General features: G+C 47.9%; 1 protein-coding gene across 3 annotated transcripts in view; it reads left to right on the top strand.

Moving 5' to 3' along the window:
* LOC123764055 (aprataxin and PNK-like factor) overlaps window positions 1–11,609 on the top strand; it is a 61,916-nt gene that overhangs the window by 31,285 nt on the left and 19,022 nt on the right. For 2 of the 3 annotated variants that reach the window (XM_069329866.1, XM_069329865.1), the window contains exons 5-6: window positions 125–503; window positions 10,901–11,086. In XM_069329866.1, coding sequence (XP_069185967.1) covers window positions 125–503; window positions 10,901–11,086 — 565 coding nt within the window. Of the gene's footprint in view, window positions 1–124; window positions 508–10,900; window positions 11,087–11,609 lie in introns of all 3 variants that reach the window. The other variant, XM_069329864.1, reaches the window with a different exon arrangement.

Raw genomic sequence — 11,609 nt, forward strand, 5'->3', positions numbered from 1 at the left:
CCTGGGCTGTGTTCTTCCCTCCCAGCAACAGCTTCCAGACTTTTCCGAGTCATATTTAAATGTTTTTTGTATTGAAACGAACTATTACAGTATGTGATAATTTATCCTGCCACAATTTCCACAGGATTAGTTTGCCAGATGCTGCTGCAGAAGATAAAAACAAAACAAAAGAAGGCTTGCATATAGTGGACACGGAAGCCACAGGACATGTAGAAATAAGAGAAAATAATGAAAATAAATCTGAAGTTACATTGGTAATTAAAAAAAATGAGAATGATATAAAGGAGACTAAAGTGAAGGATGTTAGCAGTGATAGTGTCAAGAATGTTGAGGTCCAGCATACATCACCTGTACAGTGTAATAAACAAAATTCTCACCATGAGCCTCACCCTACACAGCAAGATGCATCAGTGATTGGTGAAAAAACTCTAAAGAAGAATGACTGTACAGAGAATCATACATGTAATGATGAATCTGTTGAACCTGCTACAGTAACATTACAGGCAAGTACATATACCAGTGAGTTAATTGTAATTCTTGTGTATGCAATGATATGTTATACAGTAATATACTTTGTAATATGAAAGCATATTTTACAAACGAAAAATATGTTGTGAAATGTACAATCAAATTGCTATCCTAAAATTTATGAATATCACCTAACTGCATAACCATTTCTGAATGCTGTCATTCTGTTGTTGCCTTATGTAATGTTCTGCTGTTCCCAAGGATAACTAGGCAACACCCAGGTAAGGCCATCAATTACTCTAATACAATGGGGATCTTTTTGAATGTCCTCATTGTGTATAGTGGGACATAGGAGACTGCAGAAAAACTATAAAGCCCAGATCAACCTCCAGAAGATTCATTCATATGTACTTAACCCTTAAACTGCGCAACGTGCCTGCAGGCTCACGTCTGGTTTGCGCAACACGCCTCCGGGTATTTGTATTTTTCATGTTCCATTCAAAACTCCCGCGGCTACATGGGGTTCACATCAGCTTCCTCAGGGCTCTTGTAAACAGACGCCATCTTTAAAAAAAATCATGGCCCACATTCCCGGGTGTGGGAGCCTCAGTAGTGTGTGAGCAACTAAGGCTGGCGCTCGCAGCATGAGCGCACAGCACAGCTGTTGAGCGTGTGACCACAGCATCGCCTAATAATGTCAATATATATATATATATGTATATATATATATATAACTTGCATTACTTAGCCATGATAGTATTATAGAAGAGCCTGAGTGTGATAATGACTGGGTACAATGTTCAAATATCAGTGATTCAATGCTGTTCACGATGTTCACAGCGCTAGCCACAGCACCACAGCATTATTTCGTCCATCTAGGAATCTTCAAATAATTTCCTAGGCTTCTTTTCAAAATAAACGTGTGGTCAATTATTCATTTACAGGAATTAGTGACCAGGATTGTGATAATAGCAGGATTGTGGTTATAATTAGCATTGTGCGTAGTATTGTGGAAGGAGGAATTTTGGTGAGGGAGGGAGGGCGAGAATTGAGGTAGCCTCATTGTGTGTGTGTGGCTACCACTCTTGTTTTGCTCACCATACTAGCTTAGTGGTTTGCTATGGGCAACACATATGTACATGGGTATATATAATGTGTGTATATAATGTAAGAACAGCAACAGGAGAATGTTGAGAGGAGCTATTTTGGTGAGGGAGGTGACGTAATCGTAGCGTCGTCTGCTGTCAGCTGTGTGATTTTTCATTCAGTGTATGGGGACCACTGTACTGTTTGGACACAATACCGGCTTACTTGCATAGTTCTGGTAAATAAAACATGTAGATAGGTATATAGAACATGTGTAATAAGAACTATAACAGTATGGTGGGAGGAGCAATGTTGGCGAGTAAGATGTTGGAGTGAGGGAGACTGGCTGGGTGTGGCTGCTGTCACTCGAGGTGTTCTAAGTGTGTTGATGGTGAATGTATATAGTGTGTGACAGTGTATAGTGTGTAAATAGATTGTATATATACATAAATTAGCATGATACATAGTAAATATGTGCTGCATATGTGTACACAAGTGTCATGCACGTAACACAGTGTCTTCGGACAGTACGGATGTTTTACTGCCATAATGTAGTGTACATGTTCACTATACATAGGATTAGCATGTAAAAACAAATAAAATGTATATGGAACTGTGCGAAAAAAATGAACGAAAATATATTCGCGGCAACTCGCGCGTCCCGCCACGAGCGCCCTACTGGCCCCGGGAGCGTATGTCATGGGCGAACAGGGAATGATGAAATCACGCCACAACTTACTGACCCCATAGCAGCCAAAGTAAGTACAATTTCGATTTTTTTTTTACATACCCATACTGAGGGAAGGGTTTCTGACACTTTAAAAAGAAAAAAGAATTTTTTCCAGAGAATTTATTTCCTGCGCACTGCGGGGGTGTCATATTTGGAGGCAACGCAGTTAAGGGGTTAAGGCCCTTATCAAGCAGTACTCAGCATCAAAGTGACTGAGAAATTGCTCTGCTAATTACAACTTGACTAACCAGGCTGCTACCCCAGACCACCACCAGATGTAAACACATTCATTGTCAGCAGAGAAGCAAGGAGCTTCCAGCCTCGCAGTTATTCTGGTTATTGCCTGGCCAACACATCTTGGGTGTAGATCTCTTTTTAGTTTAATGACTTGTGTTTATCCTTGGAACTATTGTTTCCTAAGCACTTGTGTTATTACATGGACACTGCTGTCTGCATAGTTACAGTCAGATGCTTGCCTTTATATTCTTTTGCTGTCTAATATCACGGTTATCTACTGTGCTTGTCCTGTTTATACCTCAGCTCTGCCTGCCTGCCTTCCTTCCTTTCCCTGCCTGCCTTCCTTCCTTTCCCTGCTTGCCTTCCTTCCTTCCTTTCCCTGCTTGCCTTCCTTCCTTCCTTTCCCTGCCTGCCTTCCTTCCTTCCTTTCCCTGCTTGCCTTCCTTCTTTCCTTTCTCTGCCTGCCTTCCTTCCTTCCTTCCTTCCTTTCTCTGCCTGCCTGCCTTCCTTCCTTCCTTCCTTTCTCTGCCTGCCTGCCTTCCTTCCTTCCTTCCTTTCTCTGCCTTCCTTCCTTCCTTCCTTCCTTCCTTCCTTCCTTCCTTCCTTCCTTCCTTCCTTCCTTCCTTCCTTTCCCTACTTGCCTTCCTTCCTTTCCCTGCTTGCCTTCCTTCCTTCCTTTCCCTGCCTACCTTCCTTCCTTCCTTTCCCTGCCTGCCTGCCTTCCTTCCTTCCTTTCCCTGCTTGCCTGCCTTCCTTCCTTCCTTTCCCTGCTTGCCTGCCTTCCTTCCTTCCTTTCCCTGCTTGCCTGCCTTCCTTCCTTCCTTTCCCTGCTTGCCTGCCTTCCTTCCTTCCTTCCTTTCCCTGCTTGCCTGCCTTCCTTCCTTCCTTCCTTTCCCTGCTTGCCTGCCTTCCTTCCTTTCCCTGCTTGCCTGCCTTCCTTCCTTCCTTTCCCTGCTTGCCTGCCTTCCTTCCTTCTCCTGCTTGCCTGCCTTCCTTCCTTTCCCTGCTTGCCTGCCTTCCTTCCTTCCTTTCCCTGCTTGCCTGCCTTCCTTCCTTCCTTCCTTCCTTTCCCTGCTTGCCTGCCTTCCTTCCTTCCTTCCTTCCTTCCTTTCCCTGCTTGCCTGCCTTCCTTCCTTCCTTCCTTCCTTCCTTCCTTCCTTCCTTCCTTCCTTCCTTCCTTCCTTCCTTCCTTCCTTCCTTCCTTCCTTCCTTCCTTTCCCTGCTTGCCTGCCTTCCTTCCTTCCTTTCCCTGCTTGCCTGCCTTCCTTCCTTCCTTCCTTTCCCTGCTTGCCTGCCTTCCTTCCTTCCTTTCCCTGCTTGCCTGCCTTCCTTCCTTCCTTCCTTCCTTTCCCTGCTTGCCTGCCTGCCTTCCTTCCTTCCTTTCCCTGCTTGCCTGCCTGCCTTCCTTCCTTCCTTTCCCTGCTTGCCTGCCTTCCTTCCTTCCTTTCCCTGCTTGCCTGCCTTCCTTCCTTCCTTCCTTTCCCTGCTTGCCTGCCTTCCTTCCTTCCTTCCTTTCCCCGCTTGCCTGCTTGCCTGCCTTCCTTCCTTTCCCTGCTTGCCTGCCTTCCTTCCTTTCCCTGCTTGCCTGCCTTCCTTCCTTCCTTCCTTTCCCTGCTTGCCTGCCTTCCTTCCTTCCTTCCTTTCCCTGCTTGCCTGCCTTCCTTCCTTCCTTTCCCTGCTTGCCTGCCTTCCTTCCTTCCTTTCCCTGCTTGCCTGCCTTCCTTCCTTCCTTTCCCTGCCTTCCTTCCTTCCTTCCTTTCCCTGCCTTCCTTCCTTCCTTCCTTCCTTCCTTCCTTCCTTCCTTCCTTCCTTCCTTCCTTCCTTCCTTCCTTCCTTCCTTCCTTTCCCTGCCTTCCTTCCTTCCTTCCTTCCTGCCTTCCTTCCTTCCTTCCTTCCTTCCTTCCTTCCTTCCTTCCTTCCTTTCCCTGCCTTCCTTCCTTCCTTCCTTTCCCTGCCTTCCTTCCTTCCTTTCCCTGCCTTCCTTCCTTCCTTTCCCTGCCTTCCTTCCTTTCTTCCTTCCTTTCCCTGCCTTCCTTCCTTCCTTTCCCTTCCTTTCCCTGCCTTCCTTCCTTCCTTTCCCTGCCTTCCTTCCTTCCTTCCTTCCTTTCCCTTCCTTCCTTTCCCTGCCTTCCTTCCTTCCTTTCCCTGCCTTCCTTCCTTCCTTCCTTCCTTTCCCTTCCTTCCTTTCCCTGCCTTCCTTCCTTCCTTCCTTTCCCTTCCTTCCTTTCCCTTCCTTCCTTTCCCTGCCTTCCTTCCTTTCCCTGCCTTCCTTCGTTTCCCTGCCTTCCTTCGTTTCCCTGCCTTCCTTTCCCTGCCTTCCTTCCTTTCCCTGCCTTCCTTCCTTCCTTCCTTCCTTCCTTCCTTCCTTCCTTCCTTCCTTCCTTCCTTCCTTCCTTCCTTCCTTTCCCTGCCTTCCTTTCCCTGCCTTCCTTCCTTTCCCTGCCTTCCTTCCTTCCTTCCTTCCTTCCTTCCTTTCCCTGCCTTCCTTCCTTCCTTCCTTCCTTCCTTCCTTCCTTCCTTCCTTCCTTCCTTCCTTTCCCTGCCTTCCTTCCTTCCTTCCCTCCCTCCTTCCTTCCTTCCTTCCTTCCTTCCTTCCTTCCTTCCTTCCTTCCTTCCTTCCTTCCTTCCTTCCTTCCTTCCTTTCCCTGCCTTCCTTCCTTCCTTCCCTCCTTCCTTCCTTCCTTCCTTCCTTCCTTCCTTCCTTCCTTCCTTCCTTCCTTCCTTCCTTCCTTCCTTCCTTCCTTCCTTCCTTCCTTTCCCTGCCTTCCTTCCTTCCTTCCTTCCTTCCTTCCTTTCCCTGCCTTCCTTCCTTCCTTCCTTCCTTCCTTCCTTCCTTCCTTCCTTCCTTTCCCTGCCTTCCTTCCTTCCTTCCTTCCTTCCTTCCTTCCTTCCTTCCTTTCCCTGCCTTCCTTCCTTCCTTCCTTCCTTCCTTCCTTCCTTCCTTCCCCTGCCTTCCTGCCTTCCTTCCTTCCTTCCTTTCTCTGCCTTCCTTCCTTCCTTTCTTTCTCTGCCTTCCTTCCTTCCTTTCCCTGCCTGCCTGCCTTCCTTCCTTTCTTCCTTTCCCCGTCTGCCTGCCTTTCTTTTCCTCCCTCCCTGCCTGCTTGCCCTCAGAGGCAGTCGGTCAGGAAGGAAGGGAGGAAGTCGGTTAAGGAGGGAAAGTGAGGGAGGGAGTCGGTCAGGAAGGGAAGGAGGGAGGGAGTCGGTCAGGAAGGGAAGGAGGGAGGGAGTTGGTTAGGAAGGGAAGGAGGGAGGGAGTTGGTCAGGAAGGGAGGGAGGGAGGGAGTTGGTCAGGAAGGGAAGGAGGGAGGGAGTTGGTTAGGAAGGGAAGGAGGGAGGGAGTTGGTTAGGAAGGGAAGGAGGGAGGGAGTTGGTCAGGAAGGGAGGGAGGGAGGGAGTTGGTCAGGAAGGGAAGGAGGGAGGGAGGGAGGGAGTTGGTCAGGAAGGGAAGGAGGGAGGGAGGGAGGGAGTTGGTCAGGAAGGGAAGGAGGGAGGGAGGGAGGGAGTTGGTCAGGAAGGGAAGGAGGGAGGGAGAGGGTCGGTCAGGAAGGGAGGGAGGGAGAGAGTTGGTCAGGAAGGGAGAGAGGGAGTCGATCAGAGAGGGAGGGAGTCGGTCAGGGAGGAAGGGAGGTAATCAGGTGGGGAGAGAAGGAGGGAGGAGTCGGGCAGGGAGGAAGGGAGGGAGGGAGTCGGTCAGGAAGGGAAGGAGGGAGGGAGGGAAAAGTGTTAAGTGTGTGGGTACCAGATGTGACTCACTTAAGCCTACCTACCGAAGGAAGGTGGCATTGGAGGTGTTGCAAGAATTACTTGTATTGTTTTCTTATTGCCGTGGAGAGCTAGTTACGAATATTAAATAACACGCTATAATATTTGAACTGTACAGTATTTCGTTTGCTGTTTATTCATTTAAATATTTACAAGAAAATAAAATGGGATTTAACAGAACTTGAGGCGCACACGTTAGTCATCGTACAGCATGTCAACACCTACGTGTTGACATACGTGGAGGGGAGTTGGGAAGGCTAGAGTGAGGTGGGGGAGGAGGTGACCAGGAAGGAGATCACAGACCTGTGATCTGTCTCTTTCCAGTCTCGCCCACCCACCCACTTGTTCGCCCACCTGCCTGCATGAGCCAACCCACCCACCTACTCACCCACCTACCTGTTCACCCATCTGCCCGCTTGCCCACCCGCCCACGTGTTCACCCATCTGCTCACCCATCTGCCTGCTTGCCCACCCACCCACCTGTTCACCCACCTGAATGCTCGCCCACCCGCCTGCTCACCCACTACCCACCTGTTCCCCCACCTGCCTGCATGCTCACTTGCCCACCTGCCAACCCACCCACCTGCCTGCTCAGATCTGCCAACCCACCCACCTGTTCACCTAACCTGTCCTCTTTAAAAGAACGTCGCTTTTGGCCGTTTACCAGTATGGCCGAATATGGACGTAATTTGAAAATGAAAACAAAATTAAAATAAATTTTGGATTTTTTTTCAACAACAGTAAGTTAAGGGTCCTCTGATAGGTTAGGTGGGCAGGAAATTCTCATAAAGTTTCAAAACGGTATGAAAAACGTTAATGGAAAGTTTCCTTTTCTAAGCTTGCCGAGTAAGCCGGACGACTCAAACGGAAAACAGGACAGTACGTCCCTTTTGTGAGTCGATATCATTTCAGATTACGTCCAAATTTGGCCATAGCGCGCATACCAGTGAAAAGTGACGATATTTTTAAGAGGACAGGTTGGTTCACCCACCAAGCCCATCTGCCTGCCATCCACCCATCCAAAACCTACCTGCCAGAACCCACCTATCCCTGCCTGCCCATCCACTTTCCCTGCCCACCTACCAGCCAGGCAGCTAACCACCCATCCAGCCCCTCGCACTAATTAGTGTGTCAATTCAAATCATAATTGTGGTGTAAAAATTGTTGGAATGTTCCCTTTTAGACTCCGAGGTGAAAAAGTATGTTAATCCGGAAAACGTGATAAATTCATGCAGTGTATGGTGGCCACTGTACTGTTTGGATACAATACCGGCTTACTTGCATAGTTCTGGTAAATAAAACATGTAGATAGGTATATATAACATGTGTAAATAGTGTAATAAAAACAATAACAGTATGGTGGGAAGAGCAATGTTGGCGAGTAAGATGTTGGAGTGAGGGAGACTGGCTGGGTGTGGCTGCTCACACTCGCGGTCTTCTGAATGTGATGATGGTGAATGTATATAGTGTGTGACAGTGTATAGTCTGTAAATAGATTGTATATATACATAAATTAGCATGATACATGGTAAATATGTGCAACATATGTGTACACAAGTGTCATGCACGTAACACAGTGTCTTCGGACAGTACGGGTGTTTTACTGCCATAATATAGCATACGTGTTCATTATACATAGGATTAGCACGTAAAAACAAATAAAATGTATTTGGAACTGTGCGCAAAAAATAACAAAAATATATTCGTGGCAACTCGCACGCTATGGCCAGTAGGGCGCCAACTCCCGGGGCTAGTAGGGCGCCCGGGGCGGGGCGCCCTACTGGCCCTGGGAGCGTATGTCACGGGCAAACGGGGAATGATGACGTCACGCGCCAACTTACAGACTCCATAGCAGCCAAAGTAAGTTCAATTTCGATTTTTTTTTTACATACCCCATACTGAGGAAAGGGTTTTTGATACTTTTAAAAAACAAAAGAATTTTTTCAAGAGCCTTCCCCAAGTGCCCTGTGAGTACTACCTTTGCGTGTCAGGGTTCTCTTCCCTGGTGCATTCGGGACGCCATTTCCGTAGGGGTTCTTGCTGCTCGGCATCTACCCTGCCCTTGGAGCCACCTGGGGTTTCATGGCTCTTGTTTGGCCTTGGGTAGGGAGTAGTATTGTTCTGGTTGGGACATCAAGGTGTTATGCAGCCAGCTACCTACGCAGCGGCCGATTCCTGTTTCCTCTGGGGACATTGTACTTTTGCAGGGCTTTTATTTTCTTTTTGTTTGCTTTGCCTGATGGGAGTCTGCCTGGTGTAGCTATTGGTGGTAGCCACACCAGGCTACCACACAAGAAGCCCATGCTCGTTGTGTTCCCGGATGCCTCATCTCTTGGCTGGGGTTTTGTGACTCTGTGCTCACTAGGCCAGCCTGGGGCGGTGGGCTTTGTTCTTCTGTCGGGCTCACAGCATGGTGCAGGAGTTTGCTTTGCTTGCTCAGTGTCCAAACCCAGAGTGTTTTCCGTGGCTCTGCCTCATCCAGCAGATCGGGTCAGTCCGGTATGTGGTTGGTTTGATCTACTCCGCTCGTCGCGTCTGGGTTTTTTGACGCAGGTGTATCACCACTTGTATGGTGATCAGGTGGCTTCTCTCACGGTGTTCCACCTGCGGTCCTCGTCTCGGCGGCAGTATGAGATGTCTTGGCAGTCTTTTTGCCATTTCCTCTTCATAGTTTGACTTTCATTTCTGTTTGGGTTGCCTTGTCTTTCCTTCACCTCCCCAAGAGGGGTAAAGGGGGAGCCCCGGACTTACACACTGGCTACTCACACCTCAGTTCGGAGGTTGAGCATCAGAAATGAAACTGCCGACCGGAGGGAGGGAGGTGCCAGAGAACCTCCAGGGCTCACCCAGAAAATGGCATTTCATTATATTTAACACTGGTTTTCCGTGGGGAGCCCCTTCGGCTCCCTGGAGCTACATAACCAAAGATAAGTAAAAAGAGGGGACTTACTCGGGAGGCGGCCGCACCTAGTGGATGAATTCAAACAAGACAACTGGTTGCAAAATGCGACCCAAGGCCACACACATACGACTGGGACCAGTAACATTTACCAAATAATGGGTGGTCAGGACCCTGTTCGACCTCCAAAACTCCCGTGCCCAAACGTCAGCCCAGGAGATGTTGCCAAACACAGCAGTCAAAGTAGCATGCTTACTAACATCATGGGCACGAGGAAAGACTGCAGGCTGGCTAGACTTGATAATCCTTCAAATGACCTGAGAGACCCGAACCCTAGAACAAGGAAAGAGAGATCGGAACAACCCAAAGCGCATCCGTGTCCATGGCTACAGAGACCAAGGCGCGCAAGTAACAGCCCAGAGCCACAACTGGACACAACACACAATGCACCCCCGGCCTGACCAACCGAGCATCCACGAATCCCTCCGGAAGCTGGCTGTCTCATTCTTTGCCAGAAGGAGACTGCTGCAACCGAACAAAATGTCCACCAAGCACCAAGACCAAAAGAGCAGAAACCTCTGCGCCAGAGGAGAGGATGAAGCTCACCAACCCGACCCCAAAGAGGCCAATGCCAACAGAAACAGAGCCTTGTGGAAGCAATCTCAAACCAAAGGGGCCACCACAAACTGAGGAGAAGAGAGAAAAGAGAGCACCCTATCCAAGGACCAGGAAGGCTCAGGCGCCGCACGAGCAGGAAGGAGGTGAAACAATGCATGGAAAAGGGACGGGAACTATCAGGGGAAAGTGCCAAGCCATTACAACTACTGTATATAGCCCTGGGAAGGGATCTGTATAAGGATTTTGGATGGGACAGGGAGGGGGAAGGAATGGTGCCCAACCACTTGGACGGTCGGGGATTGAACGGCGACCTGCATAAAGCGAGACCGTCGCTCTACCATCCAGCCACAAGTGGTTGGATAAAGCATGAGAAAGCTTACGAAATGCAAGCTGGAGCGGCTCCACCAGGGCTGCACGATATGAAGCGACAGCCCTCCCCTCCCAGGGAGGAGAGGGCTGTGCAGACAAGCGGTGTGGCGGTGGTGAATGACGATTGCTTGTTTGCTTGTTTTCTTTTTCCTTTGGGGAGTTCTGTTTCTCTGTTCGGTCTTGGGTTTTTGCAATTTCCTATCATCTGGGGTCTGTTTTGAGATGTCTATCTTTCTGGGTGCCAAACCCCAGTCAATGGCAGACAAGGAATTCCCCAAAATACAAGGAGGGGGGGTCTCCTTAAGCTCTCTCTGAGGATAGACAGGACTCCATTGACTAAAGCCCCAGACTAATATAGCGCATATCAGTCTTGTAGCTCCAGGGAGCCGAAGGGGCTCACCCAGAAAATGGCGTTTCATTACATTCACTGCTGTTTTTTTTTTTAAATTGTTTTTGTAACAAGTTAAAATACTGTACAGTGGCTGGAACTAATTAATACTTGACATACACACATAGAAAAGGAACGATTATGTACCAAAGCATTATACAGTACTAGTAGTATGCTTATTTTGTCTCAGATGTGTGAATTTTTGTGCATTTTAAACACCTTATTTTCCTGTGATTATAAGAACTGTAGTAAATAATGTAAGTGGAATAATGTGTGTAAATTATAGCTGTGTGCATATCAATGTCTTACGAGTTGGCAATGATTAGAGAAATTCATTACACAGGAAGTCCAGTCAGCTGTATCTACAAGGAAGAGAGATTTGCCTGCTTGGATGGCTAAAAATGATGTGACTATAGACAAAGGAAAACAAATAGAAAAAGGTAATTTGCATCCTCATGGTGCAGGTCAGAAAACACACTCGACTACTTCAAAAAGAAAGACAGCTGTTAAAAATTTACCAGCATTTCAGGTAAGTGTCATGACGATTTATCTTTATAACTTAATTAAATTTAATTTAATAAATTAAAATATAACGGTAATTTCTATATGTACTTTATACTGTAAAGTGGAACAGGTTTATGATATGCTACAAGCGAAAAAAATAGGAAATTAACAAATAGCATCAGTTAGCTTTATTCACAACTGTTTGTTTGAAAACCCCAGCATTAAATGTAATCAAATGCCTCTTTCTGAATGAGCCCCGGTGGCTCCCTGAAGCTATCTTGCTGAGATTGCTTCAGGGTGACTGAATGTCTCTCAGAGCCGACATGTTTATGTGCTGCCAATGCTCCACTCCATTGAAATGGGCCGAATGTGAGATAAGCCATGTACAAGAACATTGGACACGCCCCACATGAACTGTGTAGGGAACCAAACCCCAAGAAGCTAGAAGCCAAATTGTCCAAAGAGTCTGGCTCTGAAGAGTGAAGGACCGAAGCGACCCCCTCTCCCATGTTCAGTAAATGAACCACTGGTGAGCAGTTGTTATGGAG

The sequence above is a fragment of the Procambarus clarkii genome, chromosome 23 (genome assembly GCF_040958095.1).
Source record: "Procambarus clarkii isolate CNS0578487 chromosome 23, FALCON_Pclarkii_2.0, whole genome shotgun sequence".
In the NCBI taxonomy this organism is placed as follows: domain Eukaryota; kingdom Metazoa; phylum Arthropoda; class Malacostraca; order Decapoda; family Cambaridae; genus Procambarus; species Procambarus clarkii.